Here is a 26,177-nt window from a genome sequence, read left to right as displayed (position 1 = left end):
AGATAGGACCCCCCAGAATTTAAGAGGAGAAACAAGCAATACGGCCGATAGAAAAAAGGCAACGGGAATCGTTGTGAAACAAAACAACAGGAATTAGGAAGCGAACATCTAGCACTACAATTGCATGCACTGCAAAATGGAACAACTAAAAAATTCCCAGCTATTAGAAAACAAAGAGTATTAGCTCATGTCAAAATTATCACGGAATAACGATTTGTGATCGGCTTACAAAATCTCCATCAATAAACAACTTCAGTCTTGGTCTCTTATCAGCGAATACCATACACAAATAACACAAGACAAGAATAAGATAAAATAGAAAATCAATTAGAGTAAAGAACAATGTTGAAGCAAGTGAAGAGCTTCACATATCTAGGAGCTGAGTTAAGTACAGAGGGAACAACTACGCGCTCCCATATTCCGACCCTAAAAGCGTACACAGGAAAATTAAGATATAAAATGATCATTAGGCAAATAGTATGATGTTATAAATGTGAGAGATGGATGATGGCAAAAAATAAAACAAAAAGAACATTAAACATTTTTTAATTCAAAATTGTAAGAAAGACCTTTCTTACAAAAGGAAAATTAAGATATAAAATCATCATTAGGCAAATAGTATGTTATAAATGTGAGAGATAGATGATGGCAAAATTAAAACAAAAAAAACATTAAACATTTTTTAATTAAAAATTGTAAGAAATACCTTTGAAAGAACTTTACCAATTATTAAAAAAAAAACACCTACCTCAGAATTTGTTAGACTCCTAAGACTTCAATGGACTGATCATGTAATGAGGAAGCGTAACGACAGATTGCCAAGAAGAGTCCTAGATTGTAACACGCAGAAGACGGAAAAGATGATAGATTGGAAGTGGCAGCGAAAGCACAAAATTTCATGAACTTGTGAGACGAAAAGCGCGGAACCCTCAATGTTGAAGGCAGAAATTAGCTTTATACAGTTCCTTCTGATCCATTTAATGCTTAGTCAAACATGTTAGGATGACCAAGAGATACCATTGAAAATTGAGATGATTTTTCTTTTCAAAACCAGTGACACAAAACGGCTCCACGATTTATATAAATTTTAGTCTGAAGGTTCTGTAACACGACCGATCTTATGATAGTCTTTACATTGTTGTCAGATTTTCCCGTTTTCTGTAAATATAATAAACTTTGTTATTTAAATAACACCATCCTGAATAATTTTTTTCGTGTAATATATAATTATACCCTATCATAATTTCGGAGTTTGATACTTAAAACTCACTCTGTATGAGAATCTTATTATTAAAATAATAACGTATTATTTCATATCGTCGCGTATTTTGTGAAACAATTTAAAGCGGTTTGCCATAGTATACCTACCTCATCGAAATGGTGGTCATCGTTTCCACCAATACCTTCTCTTCTTGTTGCCTGTGGACTAGGATACGGTGGTGGCGGTGTACCCGGCGGAGTTTCCCACTCTTCTTGTCGATTCAAATCGTTCAGACTCTCGGAAGTTTTTAGATGACCCTCATTGGTTGTGAGACCCGATAAAGTTTCGGGACTCGATTTTGTTCTGTGGTGAGTTGGGGACTAAAACATTAAATAACCAATAAATAATTTATATATACATTTTTTCGTATTTGGGTAAAATTAGAATCAAAATTACTTTTAAGATCTAATTGTAAGTTGTAGTATTTTTTTGAACAAAAGTGAACATTATTTATTTTTAAACAATCCCCATACAATTTTTATGGGGCATGATAAGAGGTCTAACAAAACAAACAAAACTTAAACCTACGAATCCAATAATATTTTAAATATCATCAAATAAATTCAAGATGTGACCACCTAACAATGCCACCAAAAAAAAACAGATTCATCCTTACGAGACCTTCATGCATCCTCCGAATGCCATAGCTTATAAATTCGCTTGTAATCAGTTAGTAAATATATTGCGTGATGTTTTATGTGAATATTTGGCAACATTTCACGACAGAATTTAAAAAAGATTGTAAATTGAGAAAAGAGATACCGAGAGGAAGATTACAAATCTATTCTAATCGACGATGGCTTTTGATATTATATAAAGAAGAAACGGAAAGATGTCATTATCAAGACATAGTAGTTTAATCATAATCTTCCAGTCAACGGTTGAGATGTTTAAACACAGTGCAAATAGGTTCATTATAAACATATTGAGAAATTTCGAGCTATACTTTTGTGATATTTTACGTTAACAAGTTAAAAAAAGTTAAAAAGACATTTTGCGAACATATCCTAAAAAAAGAATAGCTTAACCCCGAGAAAAAGAATAAGTGCTCACAGGACTGTTACATCAAGCAGTAGTGGAAACATATTTTGAAAGCATATTAACTATCTAAAATCATTGCATAGATATAAAATAATTTATAATATAAGCAAAAACAGCATACCTGTTGCAGTGTTATATCTTTATATATAAGATTGGTTTTGAGGAAGGACACAGAACAATCTAAACAATTAACACCCTAAGTCAGATACTCTACCGCCTGAGCTGTTCGGTACAAACATTAGACAAGCTATTTAAAAAAATAAACTGCGAAAACAAATTTAAAAACATAAATGGACAACGTTTGAACCACTTGTGATATGCAGACGATATTGTACTCATTGTATGTAGAAAATGCCAAAAATCTTGAAGAGATGATAACGAATGTAGATAAGGAAGCGAGAAAACAGGACTGAAAATGAACTACAACAAAACAAAGATAATGACTAAGACAAATAATTAAAATACGGGACGAAATAAGACTAACATTTGGAAAACCGAGCTACATATTGAAAAACGAAAAATATCCACAATATCTCAGGACTAAAATATTTGACCAATATATTTTACGAGTGCTAAGATACGCAGCACACACTTAGGCGCTGACAAAAGAAAACATAGAAAAACTAGCTAAAACAGAAAGGGCCAAGGAAAATCAGATCCTCTACATAAAACTAAAAGACAAGAAGAGCAATATTTGAATAACGAGCTATACAAACAATAATTACACTTAAAGCAAAATTTGAGGATCACAACAGTAAACAGAAAGATCGTAGATGAAAAACAAATCATTCATTGGCGACCATGGGACTACAAACGTGGAAGAGGAAGACCGCAGAAAAGGTGGGCAGATGACATCTTAGAACTTGGTGGAACAAGGAGCTTAGGGGAGGAAAGGGAGAAATGAAAACAGGAAGGGTAGGCCTTATGTCCAATACTGGACGAATAAAGGGCTTAAGATAGATAAAGTATCTAAAATATCTAATTGTAGATTAATTAACATTATATTTGGTAGGCTCAGAACGATAATACATGTAATACTCAATAACCCATAGTAAAAACAAATTAATTAAATGAGAATCTTTGAAAATATATCTAATTTACTTTTAAGAAGTAATGCGGTAGTACCTTATAAGCAGTGTAAGGGGTAACATGAGATTTTACGGATTTTCCAGGACCTAAGAATCGGAATTTGATTAGTTACTTTCCCAATTAGAAGATGTAGCTCCCTGGTTATATAAATAGAAATAAAAAAAATATCTCTAAAAAAAAGTCTCACCTAAAACTAAAGCACAGTTTCATACAAAGGAGTACGCCACTAATGGAACACTATCACCAGCAATATTTAACTTCAAGAAAAAGATAACAAAATCTAGCATATAAAGAAGCATAAGCAAAAGTACGACTTTTAAAAGGAGAGTCTTCTAGAGAGATTAAGAAATATCCAAAGGTCTTAATCTCGATGAAAGAAAAATCCAAATCTGCACCTCCACGTGATAGAAGACGGGCAACATCCATTTGGATGGCTACATGGAATGTGAAAAGCTTGTATAACGCTGGAAAATTCGAGAACGCCGTACAGGAAATGGAGAGACTCCAGATAGATATACTGGGTATCAGTGACACACAATGACCAGGGTCTGGAAAATATCTGACTCGAAATTGCTGAATGTTTTGATATAATGGAATCGACAATAATACAAGTCACCGCTACGGAATTGAAATTCTATTCCCCAAAAACAGACGCAGACAAAGATGAAATTGATCTATTTTAAAATACTTTAAAAGAAGCGATGAAAGCAACGAAGACTCATCACTGTCATAATGGCATGGAAGATTTTAATGCTAAGTAGGGCAAGATAGAGTTATACACATCGAAAACTATGACCTTGGCGTCAGAATCGAGAGGGCCGATTGATTCGTTCAATTTTGCCAGAGCGAAGATTTAGTAATAACTAATACTCTCTTTCCGCTATCCCGCGTAGGATATACACATGGACTACAAATAGACTACATTAGGATAACAAGGAGATACCGTCAAAATGTACGAAAAAAATACCGTGAGGCAGATGTTGGCTAGGATCATAATTCAAGACAAACTGAAAAAGATCAGAAAACTTACTGTAAAATAGTTACACTTAATTAAACTGAGAAATAAGAACATCAGAAAAAATGTAGAACAAGAAATTACCGTAAACTTAGTAACATAAAACATCAAATAAACAATACAGATAAAGAGTTAAATTGTATAAATACAACGATACAATCAGTGAGCAAGAAATATTAAACCAAATCACACAAGAAAAACAAAGTGTAGATAACACAAGAGATATTGAAGTTGATGAACCAAAGGCGAGAAATAAAGAACCATCCGGCAGAGTACAAAGAATTAGACAGAAACGTCAAAAGCTACAATAAGAACAGGGAAACATATTCTAATTCTAACTAAGAGTTTAATTTTACCTCGCATAAAAGCGACCGGAATTTAAGAAAAAAAATACATCTACAAAATATAAGAACAGTGAGATCGTCATTAAAAATAGTTAAAGATGAAAGGTACAAGCTATGTACCGCAAGTTTTCATGTGTGAAAATGACATTATACAACACAAATATCTCTTATCTCCATGCACCTTCTCAAAAGACTATATTTGGCCAGTCTTGCATACGGATGTGAGACCTGCACTTTAACAGCAACAACTATGAACAGGTTTAAAGCATTTGAGCTATGGTGCTGTCGTCGATTTCTAAAGATGTCATGGACGACACACTCAAGCAACGAGGAAGAGCTTAGAATGATGAACGCAGAGAGAGGGAGAACTGCTAACTTAATTAAAAGAAGCAAAAACATAAAACTTTCGTTGTATCATCCGAGGACCTAAATATCAACTACTGCGATTCATTATTATCCAGGGAAAAGTCGAAGAAAGACTGTGGCTTGGACGTAAGAAACTGTCTACGTCACATAAGACAAAATTGACTGATCTTCAGGTAGGAAGGTGTCTGTTTCGAGCAGCAGCTGATACCTATAGAAAACCTCCATTAAAAAACACCATCTTCGGAAAACGTCTACTTTATTAGTAAAAATAGTATTTTCTATATTACACATTAATAAAAATTGTTTGCCATACAGCATTTACAGCAATTATTCTAATTATTTACGAAAACAGCTTACTAATAAGCTGACTAATATATTTCACATTTTTGCAGTAAAATTATTCATGCTTTAAGTATTTTTAAGCATAGTAATTACTACTAATTTTATTTTATACATCATAAATAATTAAAATGTTTATTTGTTATTTTTGTCGGCACAGTTAAAGCAATACCCCTTCTAATTTTACCACAAATCTACAAAGCAGCTGTGCCTATAAACCTATGTAAAAAATACTAACTAACTACTCTGATTAGATCTTAAAGTCAACAAGTAATATTAAACACACATAATTGGTTAGTAGTTAAAAATGATCGAACTGCAAAAAGCTATTATTTAAAATTATGTTAGATGAAGGTATTTGTGTTTGTGTTAAATGTCGCGAAAAAAAATACCAAAAACAAAAAAATCTATTAAATTTAAAGTCTTTAAATACGGTTTTCTTATATACTTCCGTGTTTTTACTTTAACTTTTGTATGTTTGGAATACAGTCCCTACTTTAATGTTTTTGTTGGGCCTATCGATGTAAATGACATCGTGGCACTACCGAGAGTTGGCACATAGTATGTATATCAGAAAGATAAATTGAATTTTACTTGTGCCTTATTTCATTATTAAACGCAAACAATGCTAGAGAGCATATCCTTACCAGATCTCTAACATGTTTTCATTGTCAAAAGGTAGGTATTTTTTGAGCAAAATACTGCGAACAAACATTTTACAGATTTAGATCATTTCTAAAAGATATTAGCTCGATTTTATCGAAGTATTTTACTGTCAATACAATTTGTCAATAGTCAATTACCAGTTAATACATTACTGCTAGCGAACAGAACAGACGGATATGTTCCCGACATCGACGAGAACAACTGCAGGAAGCAGTCCGAACATGCGAAAGTTTTTCGCTAGAGTTCGCTCAATTCGTTAGCAATATTTTTCTCAAATGAATACCCATCTACGCATATACATATCGATGATAACACAAATAATACAGCGAACAGTTTTGCAGAAGATTTTCAGTTTTTTTGTTTGTAAATACCTATCTATCCCAAACATTTACGATGTTATATGGTATATTGGCTTTTCTTAAGTAGATATATGTAAGGCAGAAATATTGAAGTACTGTATACACCATGCATGTTATCCCTATATAACTTTATACCAAGTATAAAGGATAAAGAATATTGGATAATAGTGCTCTACAAAACTGGCGGAAACATTTCGAGAAGCTGTATTTTTTATAAAGATCGTATCTTTACGTATTAATAAAGTCTACGGATATTCTCCTACGGTGTTTTTTCCATTCTTCCAAAAAACATTTCGAGAAGCTGCATTTTTTATAAAGATCGTATCTTTACGTATTAATAAAGTCTACGGATATTCTCCTACGGTGTTTTTTCCATTCTTCCAAAAAACATAAGTTAATAAGTAAAAACCATGTTATAAGATCGGTGGTTCAGCTGGACGATTACGAATGCGTCAATGAAGCATATCCCACAATTCTTAAATGGAGTTTAGGTCGGGACTCATTCTTTTCAGACAATTTCAATCTTTTTTTTTTGTTTTCACCGTTTTTCTCAATCTTGTACGTCACGTAACAATTGATCTGCTGATAAGCTAGTCCATTAACGAAGGTTTCGGATCCACAAATATTTCTTCTTACCAATTCCTCTCTTTCCCTCTATATTTCCGTTGAGTAATAACTGCAATATCAATTATCCGCTATCTCTCATTATATGCCCCAAATATATAAGTTTTCTCTTTTTTAACATTTTTGATCAGTCACATGCGCCTTGACCTATTTTGTTTAATTCTTCTATGGTTGAAATGATTGGAACCCATATTTTGAGGATTCTACGATACGCTCACAATTCGAAGGCTCATAACTTGTTCATCATATTAACTTTCAAGTTCCAGGTTTCACATCCGTATAATAATACAGGATATACATAATATTTTAGGAACTTAGTTCTTAGTTGTAGTTTTAGCTAAGAATTTCAGAATCATAAATGCTCCTCTTGCCATTTATATACGAGTTAAGTTCTTTATCAGGATCTAGTGTATCGTTTATCCATCATCCTAAGTATTTAAAATTATTAACTTTTGTAATGAGCTCATTGTTGACTGTTAGTTACATACTCCGTTACTTCAATGCCACTTCATTACTTCTTGTATTAATATCTACGTCTTGTATTAATATTTATTAAAACAAATCAAGATCAATACTAATAGACACCATATGTTCATCCAGAAAATTGTGGACATAATTTGAGTGTCAAGGTTACCCTGGATGACTACAAGATCTGTTCGATTATCTAAACTGATTCCAGTCAAACCATCACAGGTCACCAACAAATCGCTGTATTTTTTAAATAAGGACACGTAAGTGTCGTTTATCCAGATGTCTATTCACACGAAGGTCATTATGATGGGATTGACAAAACCTAAATCCATTCGTAAAACAATACAGCTCTACAATACCAAAGCTAAAAATTAACGAGGTTTCTTGCCAATTGCAGTTCCACTCTTTTGTAAACGTCCTTTGTAGAAGACTTTATATTCGCCACGTCCTTCAGCACAATTTACCAATACAATTGTCCTTATCATATAATTCAACAGTAGATAAACATTGTTGTAAGAATGAAAGAACGAGAAATCGGCCTTGTTAAGGAGTCGTTTTCCCTTTGCTGTATTGCGGGCCCTCCTGTGTAGCTTCAGTCCTCATAAAGTTCACAATAGCTGAAGCAGTGAAGCACTAACTTGGAGATTCATGGCAACAAAACGCTTTCAATTTACGCAAAAGCACTTACTTCTTAAACTTCTTTAACATTACTCATTTAGCTAGACCAAGCAATGTTTTAAGTTTCAAATGGTTGTTATGTTTACAGTCATTTGTTTATCAAGATAAATTTTACGGCATACTTGATATTCTTTTGGTATTATACATTTATATATTCAGTGGACATCATTACCGATAACTTACATGATGTTTTAATAAAAAAATATATTTATAATTTGTTTAGCTAAAGTGGTTCGCCCTTAACCCTTTCACTACCAGCGGTACGTGAGCGTACCAGCACTTGTAACCTCTTAAAATCCCAAGAACCTTTCTGCTTGAATATTAAAAAGTTTTTTATTGATTTCTGTTTTAAAATAATTATTAAAGTATTATAGAGTTCACAAAATAGTCTATAGATGTATTTTTACAAAAAATATATTGGTGGTACTCACAAGTACCGCTGGGAAAATCTGTATGTCAGTAAAAATTTTAGGCACAATACTTTTATTTAAAAAAAAATACATTTTTCAGTAATCCATTCCATGATACTCAGCAAAACAATTCTTATTTGCACTAATACACAAAAATACTTTGCACTGAGAACAGGTTGAAGTAGGTTTTGACTGGATAGCTTTTGAGCTGCATACTTCGCATCTACCGCGTCTTTCCACAAACTTTGGCCAGTGACTTCCAACTTGAGTTAGCCTTATTCCAGAAGGCACGCTATAATCATAACGTCGTTTCTTTGATGGAGTACCTGTTGAAGGAACAGATTTTCTTTTTCTGTGTCGAGATAGGTAGCAAAGGCTTCTGGTAAGATCCCTTCGAAACTGTAATAAGTTGGTGGGAGGTTCATCTAACACTTTTTTTGCAATTACAAACGCATTTACGAATGTAATTTCCATACACGCCCAAAAGATACGTTGCCACCATTTTCTGGACCTCCGATCTAAACCATAGCACTGTCGCAATTGATCATGGTAGTCTACACCTCCCATTGATTTATTATAGTCTTTAATAATAGTAGGAGCATCTACTTCGGTTATTGTACCATCACGTTGTTTTCTTTTGACTTTGGTAGCTTCGGAGCCGTGGAAATTTGAAGCAATACTGACCACACGATTATCTTTCCATTTGAAATATGATATCCCTGTGTTAGAAATTCTAAAATCGTATTCACCCTTTTTAAGCATTTTGTCTTCTTTCATTTTAGGTGGTAAATATTTGCGATTAGTTCTTATCGTTCCACAGGCTAATGTATTCTCTCCTTTTAACTTCTCTAATAATTTCACTGTGGTATAAAAATTGTCAAAGTAGATAATTTTATTTTTGTTCCTGTCTTCTTCTGTTAAATATAGCACTACTCTTTCGCCTAAATTATACTCTTTGTATTTGTTATCAATCTTCTCATTTTTTCCCTGATAAATGTCAAACTTTTTAATAAAACCACTCATATCACTATAGCACCATATCTTGTATCCCCTTTTAATAGGTTTCATCGGATTATATTGCTTTAGTGCAGAGCGCCCTTTGAATTTGACGATAGATTCATCGAGAGACATTACTTGTTCCCCACAATAATTTATAAACTGAGTATTTAACGCACTTATTAACGGTCTTACTTTATATAATCGATCTGTGTTGTTTTTGGGTATACCCTGATTGTCGTTTATGTGTAAAAAAGATAAAATAGCTTGGAATCTATTCCTAGGCATTGTTTCTGACACAAGTGGAACTGAAAGGTCATCCTGCGTTGACCAATAATCAGGAATTGATGGCAGAGTGTGATACCCCATCAAAAAATTAATTCCCAAAAATGCAAGAAATTCTTCTTTAGCCATATTTAACTGTTTTCCTTTTTGTACTGCATATAAATTAGACTGAAACGTTATATCCTCGGGAACATTTCCCAGCAATTTTATAAAAATATCAAGAGAATTTTGACACTCTTCAAAATAATTTTCTTCCCAAACATAGTTTGGTTTTACATAAGGAGGAATTTCTGTAGCCTTTTCAATTTTGTTCCACTGCCTCAAAACTTGTTCTTCTGCACTAGTCCGTATGAGCTCATTAACAGCTTCTCCTGATTCGTGAACTTCAACACTGTGATCGTGAACATCGTCAGTAAATTTAGGTGTTTCACAACTATCATTTTCATTCTCGATTTCATCATTCAAGTTAGATTTTACGTTTCTATTGGATTCCACTAGTAGCTGACTTTCCGGAAAATCTTCCTCGTTTTCAGATTCTACATCAGTGTCTTCATTGTTGTCAAGCGGTGGTAAAAATGCATCCATATCCTCATCATTTTCAATGATTTGTGCCAACTCGTCGTATGTCAGGACTTTCTTTGCTAACCTGCGGTTTGCAGCCATACTAAAAATTAAAAGAAAAATCATTATAATTGGCTCCTACATTTTTGTGTACAATTTTTTTGTTGTTTAACAAGCATTCTTGTGAAAAAAAAAAGAGTTAAATTACTAAATATGGAAAATCTATCGTGGCATCAAAACAACACAATTAGTCCCAACGGTACGTAGAAGTACCAGTTAAACTTAAGTGTTTTTTTATTACTTACGTGCCTATATATTGTGAACCCAATTGTATGTGTGAAGAAAATATAACTTACCTACTGATAGTCTCCCAACAAAATCGTAACGACGAAGAAATCAGCAAATAATAAATATCAAATAATGTATAAAAATATAACCTCAAATACGTTTACACTGACAAATCTCAACGGTCACTGACGCATCAAAAACCCGCCAAGCAGATCGTGTGACGTTGCAATAATTTAAAAGTGCTGGACGAATATGTACCTTTGGCAAAAATAGACTAAGTTGGTTTATATTTTATTGTAACATCGATTTATTTTGATGGTACTTACGCGTACCGCTGGTAGCTAAAGGGAATATTTTTTGAGATAGGCCCGGTAGTTAAAGGGTTAAAATTGCTTGAATTTATTTGCGTAGCATATTAATTAAAAAGCGCCAATGTTCCGCCAATTATATGGAGCACTTTAATAATATTAAAACCACATCAAAGTTTCGAAACAGAAATTGTAAATATACTAAGCAACATAGTAATCTGAAAACCCATCATAAATTATTTCATTTTAATAAAATTCGGTATACACGCTTATCCTGACAAAAAAATAAATTATTATAATTTTAGCAATATCGTTTAAGTTTTCGTTTTTTATTCATTTTTTTTTTTCTAAATTTGCTAATCACTAAAAATTTTAACTTTTAACTTTAATACCAATCAAAATTATTTAGCGGTGTGCAGTTCTTATTTATTTGTTTTTTTGAAAGCCGTTTACAATGACTAGAGTACAAAGACGCAGCTATTTCCATCGCCTGAACGAGTTTGATAGGCCCCGGATAGTTGGCCTAAGAGAAGCCGGACTTTTATTTTCGGTAAGTTACGAATAGGGTTCATACGAAGCTCGAGAGGAACAAGGCAACGGCGAAGAACAACATACCGTCAAGATCGACGCTTAAGGCTCTTCGCTTCTGTATCCGCTTCTTCACTACCAGGTCTATTGCAATTCAATGGTTTGCAGAACGTTGAAGACCAATTGAATTTTGCAGTTTTGGCCTTTTTTCATTTCGATCACGCTGGGTGCTATCTCTTACCTCCGAACATCGACGTAATCGTCTTGAATGGTACAGAGAACGATGGACTTGGGACCAGGAATGGAATAGGGTTATCTTTAGTGATGGATTTCGATTCTGCTTATTGATGCATGTAGGCCGACCCATGGTCAGAAGACGACGTGGCGAAATACTAAATCCACAGTTTTTTGTTGAACGGTACGTACAGCACACTTTTGGGGTTATGGTGTGGGTTGCCAATGCTTATAATTCAAGGTTACCTTTAATCTTCATTAAAAGGAACATGGCAGATCAGCCATACATAGAAGAAATTCTGAAACCTATCTTATACCCTACCTTCAGACGCTCCAACATCCAATTTTTTAGCAGAATAACGCACGGCCACACATTGCGAGAGTCACCATGGACTTCTTTGAACACACTGGAATCAATATTTAGCCATGGTCCCCGAGATTCCCAGATTTATCCCCAATTGAACACCTGTAGGACATACTCTTTAATTTAGAGCATCATTCTCAAACTTTGGGAGCACTTCGGGACGAGTTAATTGGGACACGGAACGAGATATCCCAGGCAGGGATACCACCTAATCAGAAGCAAGCCCAGGCGCATCAAAGAGTGTGTTGTCCATCGAAGTGCATCAACACATTATTAAATGAGTTAGCTGTGTAAGTTGTTTTAACCATCTGTGTAAGTTGTTTTAACCATATTCAAATTTTGATTTTGTTTATTTTGCTACCCTGTATAATTGTACAAAATATAATAATTTATAATGGATGTTCCGATTTCTATGTCACTTAGTATATTTTAAAATAACGGTTCGATGGTAAAGTTAGAAATTTACATTAGTACCAGACGTATTCAGATGCCTCTACGTATATATAAAAAGTCCTTTTTTAATTCTATTCCAATCACTAATGGTTAGGTACTTTAGACGACCAATATTGACTTATGTCAGAAATTTTAGTGTCTTTTTTCTAGCACATTTATTATTAGCTTTTATTTTTTTTAACTTCTTAATTGCATTTTCTCATCATCTGTTTTCTAGTACAGTGTTGACCTTTGCAAGTCTTTCCACTGTTATATTTTTACTTTTTCTGTTGTCGCTTTTTTGGCTCGACTTATATATAGCTTCTAAAGAAAATACCTACTCCTGTATTACATTGTGTCTTTATCGTGCATCTTTTACTTTGTTTCTGAGAAATAGTTATATCAATCATTCTACTATGTTTTCTCAGAAATCACAACGTTGTTTAGATCCTATAAAAAGAACATAATTCTCTGCCGACGATTCAAGTAATCGGAAGCTTTTGTCTGTTCTGCTACACCTGTGTTTAAAGATATACTAGCTTATCCTAGTTAGCATATTTCTTTACAAGCTGCAATGATACAAGTAACAGTCTGTCCTTTTGGATATTTTAAGAGAACAAATATATTGTAGTGACGTGACTAAAAAAAGCTTCGTTCCCTAAAGGTCGACATGTAACTTAGTAGAGCGATTCAGCGAGCAATTTTTAAATGGAGACAAAACTTAATTATTGTATATCAGTTGAAAACATACTGTCAGGAGCGAAAGATAACATTCTTTCACAATTAACAGAGTGAGTTACAGCGAATCGCAAGCCCTTGTATCTTGTCATACTGCTCATCAATAGGTTATCCGATATAACAGCCTATTTTATAAACTACTACGTTAGCCTTTTTATTTTCTGGCCAAGGTCTGAACCACTGACCACTAGATTATTCACAATGAGGTCAATGCGATTCGTCCGCCTGGACCGCTTGGCTATTTGACCGACATATCACAATTTCTAAGGGAACAAAACGCACAATTCTTTTAGGTGTTAGTTATTAGATTTTCAATAATTTTGTTCGTACCGGGTGCATTCATACCGTCGAAAATTTGACGAATTACTAAACCTTGTCACTGTAAGTCGATAATTTTGTCGCCGTGCTATATTGAGACACTAGCCGCATGAATTCAACTACCATTGTTTAAGTCGCCTCGCTAGTGTCTTGAATCGAATCGATTGGAATAGAATCGATTGGCATCTCGAATCGATTGAAATCGAATCGAATTAAATTGAATCGAATGGAATCAAATCTAATCGAATTGATTGGTATCGAATCGAATCGATTGGAATCAAATCGAATCGATTTTAATAGAATCGATTATAATCGAATAGATTAGAATCGATTCACTTCGATTTTATAAATCGAGTTTTTATAAAATAAAAAAGGGAAGTCTGTTAACTAACGAATTTTTAACTCTCATGTCAGGCGGTGAAACCATCTCGTGGCCTTCAGCCACGAATTCTGGCGTCTTCCAACTGATCTTTTGCCCTGTACTTTACCTTCCAATATGATTTGGAGTAATTCATATCTTTCACCTCTCGACACATGACCAAAGTATTGTATTTCTCTCTCTCTTTAATTATGCTGAGTAATTCTTTTTGTTTACTCATGCGCCAAGGGTAGCGGGTAGGAACTCCTCTGGATAGTCCTATCAGGGAAAATGAATCAATCCCTGCCCTCCGCAGATTTCAGGGGTTTCCTGACCCGGGAAACTAGTACCTGCTTAGGGTCCCTTATCCAGGGTCACGGATGAAGTCCACAACGGCCAACACGGCGGAGAAGAATACCTTCGGTACGGCGTGGATGGCGGAAGTGGCAATCCCCTGATTTTAGGGATTGTATAGAATCACTCGCCAAGCGTGGCGTTTTAAATATGCTAAAACCTCCCAAGTTGAAGATGTCGAGTATCAATACGAAATTACCCCAGGTGAGTAGAGTTAAACACTCAGAATCTCACACTGAACAATCAGTCAGCCTCATGGATTCTGGGGGAGGCAAATATTCGACTGAATCAAATAAGAAAAACTACCCATCATTGCTTCGTATAGCCACTTACAATATAAGAACTATGAGGACCCAAGAACACCTTGACGAACTAGAACAAGAGCTCTCAAATATCAAATGGGATATAATTGGACTGTGTGAAACTCGCTTACCAGGAGAAGTATGTACCATCTTAAAATCTGGTCACCACCTATACCAGAAAAACTCCGTAGAAAATCATCACATAGGCGGTGTAGCGTTCCTGATAAACAAACGAGCTCCCTATAAAGTAACGGAGTTCTGTGCAGTATCAAACAGAGTCATATATCTTGTCATCGCTTTGAACAGCAGATACAGCTTACAGATAATACATAGATATGCACCGACAGGAAACTCAACAGACGAGGAAGCTGAATCATTTTACGAGGATCTGACAACAGCAAGGAACCAAGAAAAATCACACTTCGTAATAATTACAGGTGATTTTAATGCAAAAATTGGAACAAAAGAAGAGGGCGACACACAATATATCGGTCGCTTTGGGCTGGACAACAGGAACGAAAGGGGTGAGATGTTGTACAACTACTTAAACAACGAAAATTTATTTTGTCTCAACACTTTCTTTAAAAAATCTAAACAACGTAAATGGACATGGATCAGCACAGACAAGAAAACTAAGAACGAAATAGACTATATACTCTCCAATAACAAAAACATATGCACCGACGTGACAGTACTAAACAAATTCTATACCGGAAGTGACCATAGATTGGTTAGAGCGAATATTAAAATACAGACGAGAGTAGAACGAAACAAACTTATTAAACGAGAACGATACCCAACCACCGATGTGCTATTTCAAAAACAAACGGAATACCAAAAAGAGCTAAGCACAAGACTAAAATCAGTAGAGACACTGAGACAAATGGATATAAACGGACTAGCCAATAAAATAAAAGTAACTGTAACAACATCGGTTAAGAAAATATGCTCAAACACGAAAACAGCCAAAACATCTAAACTTCAACCTAATACAATTAAATTACTAAAAGAAAGACGAAACAGAACAGACCGAACTTCGGACAGCTTCAAAAGTTTAAACAAAAACGTGAAGAAAGAAATTAGGAACGATCATAGAAACTATACTAACAATCTAATAAAAAATATAATACAAGATAACTGCAATATGAAAGTACTCAAAGCAAAAAACTCAAACGGCACAAGAAAAATCATAGAAATAAAAAATGAGAAAAATGTCACCATCCGAGACAGAAAGGAAATAAGCGAGGCCATTGAAAAATTCTACACTAAATATACTCGGCAAATACACAACCACAACAACGACGTACTGAACGAACAATAATTAACACCGGCTCAGAAGAAATACCGGACATAACCGACTATGAAATAAGAATGGCCCTAAATCAACTAAAAACGAATAAATGTCCGAGAGAGGATAAAATTACAGTCGAAATGTTGAAAATCGGAAGAAAAATAGAACAGGTATTAAATATTTTATTTAATAAAGTAATTGATGAAGGAAAGATTCCTCAAGAATGGTACAACTCCGAAGTCATTTTACTATTCAAGAAAGGAGACAAAGCAAACATCGAGAATTACCGACCAATATCCTTGCTCTCACATCTGTATAAATTACTAACTAAAATCATAACCAACCGCCTAACACATAAGCTCGATTTCTATCAACCTATCGAGCAGGCTGGATTCAGAAAACATTTTAGTACCATAGACCACTTGCACACCATAAGAACACTGATAGAAAAATGCACCGAGTATAATGTTCCAATTCATATGGCGTTCGTCGATTTCCATAAAGCATTCGATTCCATCGAACTATGGGCAGTGCTTGAATCTCTAGAAAATGCACGTATAGATTCAAGATACACTAACATCATTAAAAACATATATCAAAATGCCACCATGCAGATAAAGCTGGACGAAAGCACAAAAACTAATCCCATAAGACTACAACGGGGAGTAAGACAAGGAGACACCATCTCTCCCAAACTATTTACCCTTGCTCTAGAAGACATTTTTAAGAAACTAGAATGGAACAATAAGGGTATCAACGTCGACGGATCATACTTAAACCACTTGCGATTCGCAGATGACATAGTTTTAATAGCCGATAATATCCAAGAACTAAATGATATGTTACAACAATTAAATGCAGTTTCAGGAGCGGTAGGCTTAAAAATGAACTACAGCAAAACAAAAATACTGAGCCGAGACCAGACAAATATAACAATACAAAATCATACCATACAAAATGTTGGACATTATGTATATCTAGGTCATGTTATCAAACTAGGAAAACCAAATCAAGATGCTGAAATTAAAAGAAGAACACAACTGGCATGGGGCGCTTTCGGCAAATTAGCATATATCTTGAAAAACACCTCCATTCCTGTAAACTTAAAGAAAAAGGTGTATAACACATGCATACTACCAGTTTGTACTTACGGCTTGGAGACAGTAGCCCTTATCAAAAAATCTGCTAAAAAATTAGAAACAACGCAAAGAGCAATGGAACGAATCATGCTTGGAATATCACTAAGAGACAAGATTAGAAACACCGAGATAAGACGTAGAACGAAGATTAGAGATATTGTGGAAGAAATTGCAAAAATGAAATGGCGCTGGGCAGGTCACGTAGCCCGATATAATGACAACAGGTGGACACGGAGAATTCTAGAATGGAGACCAAGGACGACAACAAGAAGCACGGGAAGACCTCAAAAAAGATGGGTAGATGACATAAGAACTGTGGGAGGCAAACAGTGGATTAGATTGGCGCAAGATAGAGAAAGATGGAAGCAATTGGGAGAGACCTACATTCAGGAGTGGATGGAAAATGGTTGACAAAGAAGACTCATGCGCCGAAGTACCTCACCATTTGTAAATTTTTGTATCCATGGAATTCTCAGCATCCGTCTGTATATATGTCGTAGGCAATCGGTGTAACACGTCATTCCGTGAAAAGCCTAGTCATTACAGGTATTGCCGGCAAACGGTGTATTACAATCATTATTACTTTGTTTGACTGAAATTATGTGCCATTTCACGGACTGCAGTCTACGCTTTAGGCGAACGGTGATACAGTCCGAATGATTTTTTAAGTTGTTTTTAACTCATTCATTTTATCATAATTCCACGGCTTTTTGGCGTCTTTGTTCACTTGATAATATTGGTTTAGTTTTTCTTAAAATACACCCTTGTGGATATTCATATTTATATAGCAATAAACACTTGCAACGAGATATGTGGTAAAATCTTCGACGGCAGTCCCTGAAATGGCGCATTTTGCCGGCAATACGTATAATGACTAGGCTTTTCACGGAATGACGTGTTACACCTATTGCCTGCGACATATACATTTCAAAGGCATCTATTCTTTTTTATGTTTCAGAGTCCATTGTCCAACTTTCACAGCCATACAGCAAAACAGAAAACGTAACATCTGATCATTCGAATTCTGAGCTCTAGACTAAGGTCTGATCATGTAAAAAATGTTTTCACGTTCATGAGTGTTTTCCTCGCTTGTTCAATTCTTGATAGATTTCTTTTTTGGGTTACACTGGATGTTGATATTTGCTCCCAAATATTTTATGGAAGTTACCTGTTCTATTATTTGTCCCTTGGCGTACAAATGTACGTTTGTTGATATCTTTGAAAATACTAGAATTTTAGTTTTGGAAACATTTAAATGTAAGTAAACCGAACATTTCGCTATAACGCACGACCGCATTTATTATATTTTGTAGTTTTTGTGCGTTGCTTGCTATTAGGACGGTATTATCAGCGTAACTGATGTTGTCTATGTTGGTTCCGTTAATCTTGATTTCACCTTAAACCTCGTCTAATGCTTTTCTGAATATAGATTCTGAATATAATTTCGAACAGAATGACATATGATTCCGAATACATACATATTATATTAACCAACACCACGTTGGTTAATATAATAATTTTTGTATTTTTCTCTATATGTTACCACAATCCTTTCTTAGTCAGCTTTCTGCCTTTTGGGGAGTGTCAAAGTAAATTTTCATATCGGCACAATAAAATTTTGATTTTTGGACAAATTTCTAAATTATCTCAAGGTTTCATTCATGTCAATCAAAATCTTCCGAAGACATTAATAGTACTATCACCGACATGCACAGCACTATTTGATTTAGATCTACATATTTTTGTACGCATCTGTATATACAATACCTACCTACAACTTTAACTCTATATATTCTAACTATACCCATATATTGTTTATACAAAATACTAAGCTATGCAACAAAAGCCAAAGCAAAATATAGCATTGTGGTGGCACACCCGCAAAAACCTTATCGTGAGATAAAACAAAACTAAAATAAAACAACTTTAGGTGATCTAGTTTTTGGTAATTGCGAATTTTTATAAAAGGAACCCTTTTATTGTGCTGGTAAATGATACATTCGAGAAAGTAAAACAACAGTTGACACTCAGAATTATTCAACTCACTTCACTTAGCTAAATCATCAGGTGTTCAATAATGCACTGTACAGAATTGGTAAATGGTAAAAATGTTGGTATTTACAGGTAATAAAATGGCAAAATTTTTTCAGGTTTACACTATGCAAAATTAAACCTAAAATTACAAAATTGGTTTGAAAGCACAATGTTATAATTATAAATTTACGTTTTGTAAGTTCGAAATCATCAGTAATATCAACTAGAAACATATATCGTTCGACGAAACTCTATTTCATTTACAGCAAGCGCTTGTAATTATCCAGTAGTCTTTGTAAATTAGTAACTTTATCAATCAATCGGAATCTCCAATTATACTTTCCGAACACGTGAATATGGCTCAACTAAAAATATTTCAGAATAAAAATGATTCTAACAGAATGTAGATATGTGCATATTTCTTTCTGTTTACATACAGTTTCCTCAATTTTGAACCTCTGGATATATATGTGTTGTGGTATCCAGATGTACAGTTTCACGTAGGCCAAGAATATCTAAGTGTAGAGTTGCTGTAATTAGACACATAACGACTTAGTTTGTTAATGTTGTCAAAGCAGCGACCTAGGTAATACTTTTTAACTTTGTAGTGGGAATCGAACGCACACGAATCGGGGACAATAGCATGTATACGCACCTAGGTTTCCAAAAAGTACCGTTCCATATTGAAACAAATACAATTTTTATGGACAAGAATAAATGAATCTCGGAGCTGTGAACATGATTAATCGAAATAAGTCGGAGTTTTTGAGTCAGTATGTCATAATGGATGAAACATGGATCCATCAATCCACTCCGGAATTAAACCAGTAGTCATCTAAGTGAACATCACCCGGAGAAAGCCGTGTAAAGCGACTAAAGACGAAACAAACCTCCGAAAAGGTTATGGCCTCTGTATTTTGAGACCCGCAAGGAATTATTTTCATTGACCGTTCCACAAGTCGATGAAAACGATGGCAAAAGTGCACGAATTAGGCTTTGAATTGCTTCCCTACACACCGTATAGTCCAGATTTGGACCACAGCGACTATCACTTTTTTTCGATCTAAAAAAAAATGCTCCGTGGTAAGAGATACCGCTGTGATGAGGAGGTGATCGCCGAAACTGAAGCCTATTTTGAAGGCAAAGAAATCATTTTACAAGAGCGGCATCGAAAAATTATAAAAGCGTTGGAATCATTATATCGCTGATGAAATAGATTATTTTGATGAATAAAGACTATTTTTTGCAAAAAATGTTGTTATAATAGTTAGACCCAGGACTTATTGACCAACGTTATATGTTTGGAGTTATCTTCAGTAATTTGTTACACATTTAGTTATATTGTAAAAATTAAATGTCAATGGATCTAGTGATTGACTTATATTTAGTTATTTAGTAATTTATTTGTATTTCGAGACTAAATATCTTTACAGTTCAACATTATAGAACGATAATTTATTCTTATGATTTAACAAATAGCATAACAGATAACAAACTTTGTGTTCTGGTACGTGGTACTATGTCTACGATCGATATTGATGTCAAATGTCGCGCTTATTCATTAAAAAAAATAAGCTTTTACTAATGTTTAAAATACATTGTAAAAAATAATTTATAATTCAGTTCTCTTAATCCAGTTTGGCTTCTCTTTTATCTAATTTTGTTCTTTTATGTACCTACAAAAAAAATAGAACAAAAGTCATTTCTTTTGTAGAGTTTTTTATCGTGAAATATTTGTAACTGTGCTAGTATGAACGTGTCAACCAATCTATTAGTACTAGATAATTACATGCGTTAATCTTTGACACAATTTCGACGGTAAAAATATAAAAGAAAAAAAACTGTTTTTTTTTATTGGGAATTAACCACAATTTAGGTTTAAAATACATTTATTTTGACAAGTTGATTTCCATGGAATATTCTGAATTTCTGAAGTGGAATTTGAAATGTCATAGTAAACGTATTTTAAACTGAAATTGTGGATAATTCTAAATAAAAATAGAAAATAATATTAAAATGCTACACGAAAATGGCTTCAGAACAATACAGAAATATAACTGGATTCGTTTTAGTACATTCTACACTCTACCTTTCAGTGTGACAGTTGAGCAGATTAATCCGTGCATACATAAATAAAACGATTCCTCAATTCGCCATTACAAGAAACTCGATATAAATAAATAAAAATATAAACAAGAAACTCACAAGGTTACTTACATCATTAACTAATGTAGCACATGTAGCCACTAACGGATACGACATTTGTTTATTTATCGAGTTGACCGCGTCCTCCAAGGGAACAGGAGCGGAGTGTGAGGATCTGGGAGGCAAAGGAGGAGGTTTTTCAGAAGAACTGAGCACCAAAGGACCTACTGGTGGTTTAGTTTTCCTTTGAGGACTCTTAGGCGTGTTAGCGTTAATTTCGTTATTGATGAAGTTAACATCCAAAGGCACTTTGCCGTTAATGTATGGCAAGGCACGTTTGTTAGGATCTGTAGAGGCCCTTTGGCGTATGTTAGGGTTATTTCTTTTCGGGAGCGGGGGTGGTATGTCGGAGTTTCCGTTTGGGGAGGTGGGTGTGAACTTTTTGGGGGAAGAAGAGGACTCTGTGGACGGAGAGTGTTGCTGTAAGAGATAGAGACAGTAAAGCGAAGTTAGTTAAATGTGTTGATGCTGCATAGGCATGGGACAGCCAAGTAATGAGTTAATATATTAATAATTCCAGAATCCAGTATGAATCATTCCGAATTATTTTAAAACAAAATAAATTTTCATAAAATATATCCGTTGATAATGTTAATTGTAATAAATAAACAAGAGATAAGAAAGTGTGCTGTAATAGAAAAAAGTAATGTCATGAGCATTAGTAAATATAATAATTCCGAAATCATTTTTAATCACATAAGGTTACTCATTCTCACTCTTGAGGTAGAATTTAGAAACAATTCTGTGGCAGCCGTAGCTCATCGGCTAAGATACTGGCATACCAAGCCGCAACGCAGGAGTTCAATTCTCGGCACCGACAACTAAATTTTTAAATTCTAAAAATTATACGAGCCCTCACCTTGTTTCGGAGGACACGTAAAGCGGTAAACGTGTTTCGGAGAACACGTAAAGCCGTCGGTCCCCCTGGGCTATTGGGTATGGACACTAGTTACTTGAAATAGGGTTAAAGGTCCAATTGGCGCCGGAACAATCCGAAAGGATCTCCAGGCTAAAACGCCATATTATGTTATTATTATTACTTTTATTATTATTTATATAGGTCTTTTGCATGTATTTTCAGTCTTATATTATTTCAAAATAAATATTAAATAATTATGCTCAACGAACATATTCATTCGACAACTCCTCATATGATCACATGGACGATTCTAGGCGAATATACGAAACAAGTTGCAGATGGATAGACTGTATGCTGAGGAGCCACGTAATACAACGTTACTGAGGGATACAGTGTCAGCACAAGTAGCCAGAGGCTATCCGCAGGGGAATTATCTTATGTAATCTGGTCATGGATGGGCTGATAGTTAGACAGAAACAACAGCACCATGTCCTGGGCTATGCAGATGATCTCGTCATCTTAGCACACAGCAAATTGAAGGACGCACCCAGATACAGGCCCTGACTATAGCTACAAAATGCTCTTCAAGTGTGGGGCTTAATATAAGATCCCAGAAGTACAAAATCGTGCAGAGGGGGAATTTAACGAAATTGGGTCCTCTAAACCTAAATGATACGCATCTAAATCTGGTGAGTAAAGTAAATATCTTAAGATAATATTAAACTCGAGGTTTACTTGGAATCAGTACTTAGAACGAATATCCAAAAGAGCAGTAACTACGTTAATGGAAGTCAGACGGCATTCATGGAGAAATATAGGGTATAAAATCAGACATGATATATAGGATATTGCAATCTTGCAGTGTGCATGAGAAATTAACATAAGGGTTTTCGAACTGGAGCAGACTAGCGGAATATAGCAGTGTAACACTGGTATGGGTTCCAGGTCACCGGGAAATACGAGGCAATGAAAGAGCTTATTGTACTTGGCAGAAGAGCATCAGCTACAAACTACTTCAGTCCAGAGCCGGTAGTGGGAGTACCAACAAGCATCGTCCGCGACCCGAAAAAAGCCTGGATCCAAAAGCAACATAATTGTCACTGGAAAACCCCCGGTCAAACACGTGGCAAAATGTATATTGGACGGACAAGTGCTAATAGGGCTGAAGTACTTAGGGAAACAAGCAGGAATTAGTCAGAACAGGCTTTCTTACTGGATATGCACAAGTCAGGGGACACCTGCATCCAATGGAACTGTTTCATGAAGACTTTAACTGCAGACTCTGTAGCAGAGAACCTGAAACCGTCAAGCATAACTTACATGACTGCGAGGCATTATATCACAGACGGCAAACACTTTTTGGAGACACCAAGTGACTCGAAAAACATATGGTACCCATCCACTAGACCAGCACAAGCTGGTACAGGACTCCAGAATCGTGGAATGGGTATCATGAAGGAATGGAAGATGTGTAATAAGTCAACTGGATGCAGTACGACCAGTTTACAACAGATGACTTCCATGAAAAAAAAAAGGTGACAGAACACATCCCTACCTCACTCCGAGTTCTATGTGGTGTTTCCAATAGGATCATATATATAAGAAATACATTCTAGGATTGGCCAAACAGCTACTAGACAGTTACACGGACTATTATGGAATAATAAAATAACAAAAAAAATAAAAGAAGAATAAAACAATAATAGAAAGTATTGAGTAGTAAAAGCCAAACTCTGGGAAATGAATCAAAGAAACTAATAAAATTAACTAAATTAATTATTAACTAAATAAAATTAAGGTCATTGAAATGGACTATTGGAGACGATGTTGCCGCTCACTAGACTTATATGATGAGGAACGTACACATTAGGAGAGACATGGAAATTTACCTAGATATAATAGACATTATCGAAGCCAAAAGACTAAACTGGTATGCACACCTGCAGGTAATGCCTGAAAATAGATGGCAAAAAAGAAAGAAAAATAGACTCCGCCCACTAGAAGAAAACGAGGTAGACTAAGACGGTCATGAAGAGAAGATGTCGAAAATGCAATGACCGCCAGAGATTTAAAAACTGAAGATTGCTCCGACAGAAAACACTGGAAATTAGGATGTGAGAAACGGCGCCAGTTGTATAAGACTCACCTGTTAAAAGCTGTCGTCATATTGATATCAAATGATAAGTTAGATATCGTTTTATGAATGATAAATTATTTTTGAAATCAAGTTTAGCATCTGACCCATACACATGATTGCATTAAGTGTTAGCATATGGTACCACTAGCCAGTTATAAGTGATAAATGATAATTTTATTTGTTTTATTAGAGGCGATATTTTACATTAAAAGAGGCTTTAAACATCGTTGACGATGATGTTGAATAAAACTTTTGTAGAACCATAATATTAAAGCATTCCACAAATTAAGAGTCTAGTGAAGAGGACTAAGGAAACAAAGAAAGTACAGAAGAACATGACAAGAAATAGCACAATGAGAAGTATAGTTTAACCAGAGCGACCAGTAAACACTAAAGTCACTGCAACAGAGGGAAATTTAGTTCCACCTCCAAGATGATTTCCAAAGCAACGTGTTACACGATTTAAAAACTTGCCACCTGTCAAGATTTTTAAAAAATGTACGGATATGCAATCATTATCGTTAAATAGACTGAACAATATAGTTTACGCAGCATGTGTAGGCCATGAAACAAATACACGTAGCAGTGTAAAAATTTTTTCACAAGGAGAGAAAAAAATTACAAGGTATAACAGATGACTCGTTTCGAACTTGTACTGATACGAGAATATTTCAAGATATATAATAAGTAGGCGCAAGAGGTCATGGTGAGCAATCTTCATGTGGTTGTTAGATCTTTACTTGTCAATGTCTGGAATATTTAGAGGAAAACAGAGATTTTTCGGAGAGAAACAAATGTATTACGTTTCCTTCAAATACAAAATAGAGTATCAGATGGTCGCCACAATTTATTTGTAAAAAACGGTATTCTACTATAATATACATATACGAACATGTTTAAAATGAAATATTGAACTATAAATGAAATCTAACCACCTATTCCATATCAAATAATATTGTATTACGTGCAGTCTAGCGTTACATCTTACTCGTATTTTAGGGAATAAAAGTATATATTTCATAATGTTTTCTAAATATGTCTTCTTAATCGATCATTCATCATTTCCTTTCCACTAAACTAACAAAAAAATTTAAATGACAATTTGATTCAAGAACTTTCAAATCAAAGAAAAGCAATCTCATTTGGTAAAAATATAAAGTATTTTCCTTGACAACTCATATTTCGGTAATTTTGCGTTTAGAATTAGTGCACTATTCCCCTATTCCCCAGATATAGCTCACTGTGAGTACCATATGTTGGCAAAGCTGTCAAAAAGCCTCGACGGTAAGAAATTTTCTTCTAATTCTGAGATAATTGCTGCTGTAAATAGTATTTTAGAGGACTTGGATTCATCACCTTACACTGAAGTTATCGATTATGAATAATTTCCAACATCCCTAGAATTAATATGTTGAGCGAAAAGGAGAATATTGAAAAATAAAATGTTCGTCGTTAGCCCTCGTATTTGTCGAGAAATCCCTGTTCTAAAAATTTAAAAATAAACATTGTTTATTGACCAAAGTATAACTGGTATGGAAATGGTTTGGAATATAAAAGTGTTCAACAGGTAATATTGAATTATAAAAAAATTATTAATAGAGATGACCAGTCAGCAATAAAAATAAATAAGATAAATTATCCGAACAGTCAAAAGGTGGAATATTACGACATCGTCGAGCAAATAAAAAAAAATAAATATTCTTTTTATATGCTTTAATAATACAGGGTGTTTGGTAGGTCGATGGAAATTTTTTAAGGGATAATAGGGGAGGCCATTTGCAAA

At 34.6% G+C, this 26,177-nt stretch overlaps 1 protein-coding gene across 8 annotated transcripts in view; it reads right to left on the bottom strand.

Moving 5' to 3' along the window:
* RhoGEF2 (Rho guanine nucleotide exchange factor 2) overlaps positions 1-26,177 on the bottom strand; it is a 498,291-nt gene that overhangs the window by 372,196 nt on the left and 99,918 nt on the right. For 7 of the 8 annotated variants that reach the window (XM_072519486.1, XM_072519503.1, XM_072519501.1 and 4 more), the window contains 2 exons: positions 21,411-21,818; positions 1,369-1,581 (listed from right to left, as the gene is read on the bottom strand). In XM_072519486.1, the coding sequence (XP_072375587.1) occupies positions 1,369-1,581; positions 21,411-21,818 (621 nt within the window). The remainder of the gene's footprint in view (positions 1-1,368; positions 1,582-21,410; positions 21,819-26,177) is intronic. The other variant, XM_072519509.1, reaches the window with a different exon arrangement.

The sequence above is a fragment of the Diabrotica undecimpunctata genome, chromosome 1, assembly GCF_040954645.1.
Source record: "Diabrotica undecimpunctata isolate CICGRU chromosome 1, icDiaUnde3, whole genome shotgun sequence".
In the NCBI taxonomy this organism is placed as follows: domain Eukaryota; kingdom Metazoa; phylum Arthropoda; class Insecta; order Coleoptera; family Chrysomelidae; genus Diabrotica; species Diabrotica undecimpunctata.
Note: the sequence above shows the minus strand (reverse complement) of the source record. Positions and strands in the feature narration are given on the sequence as shown.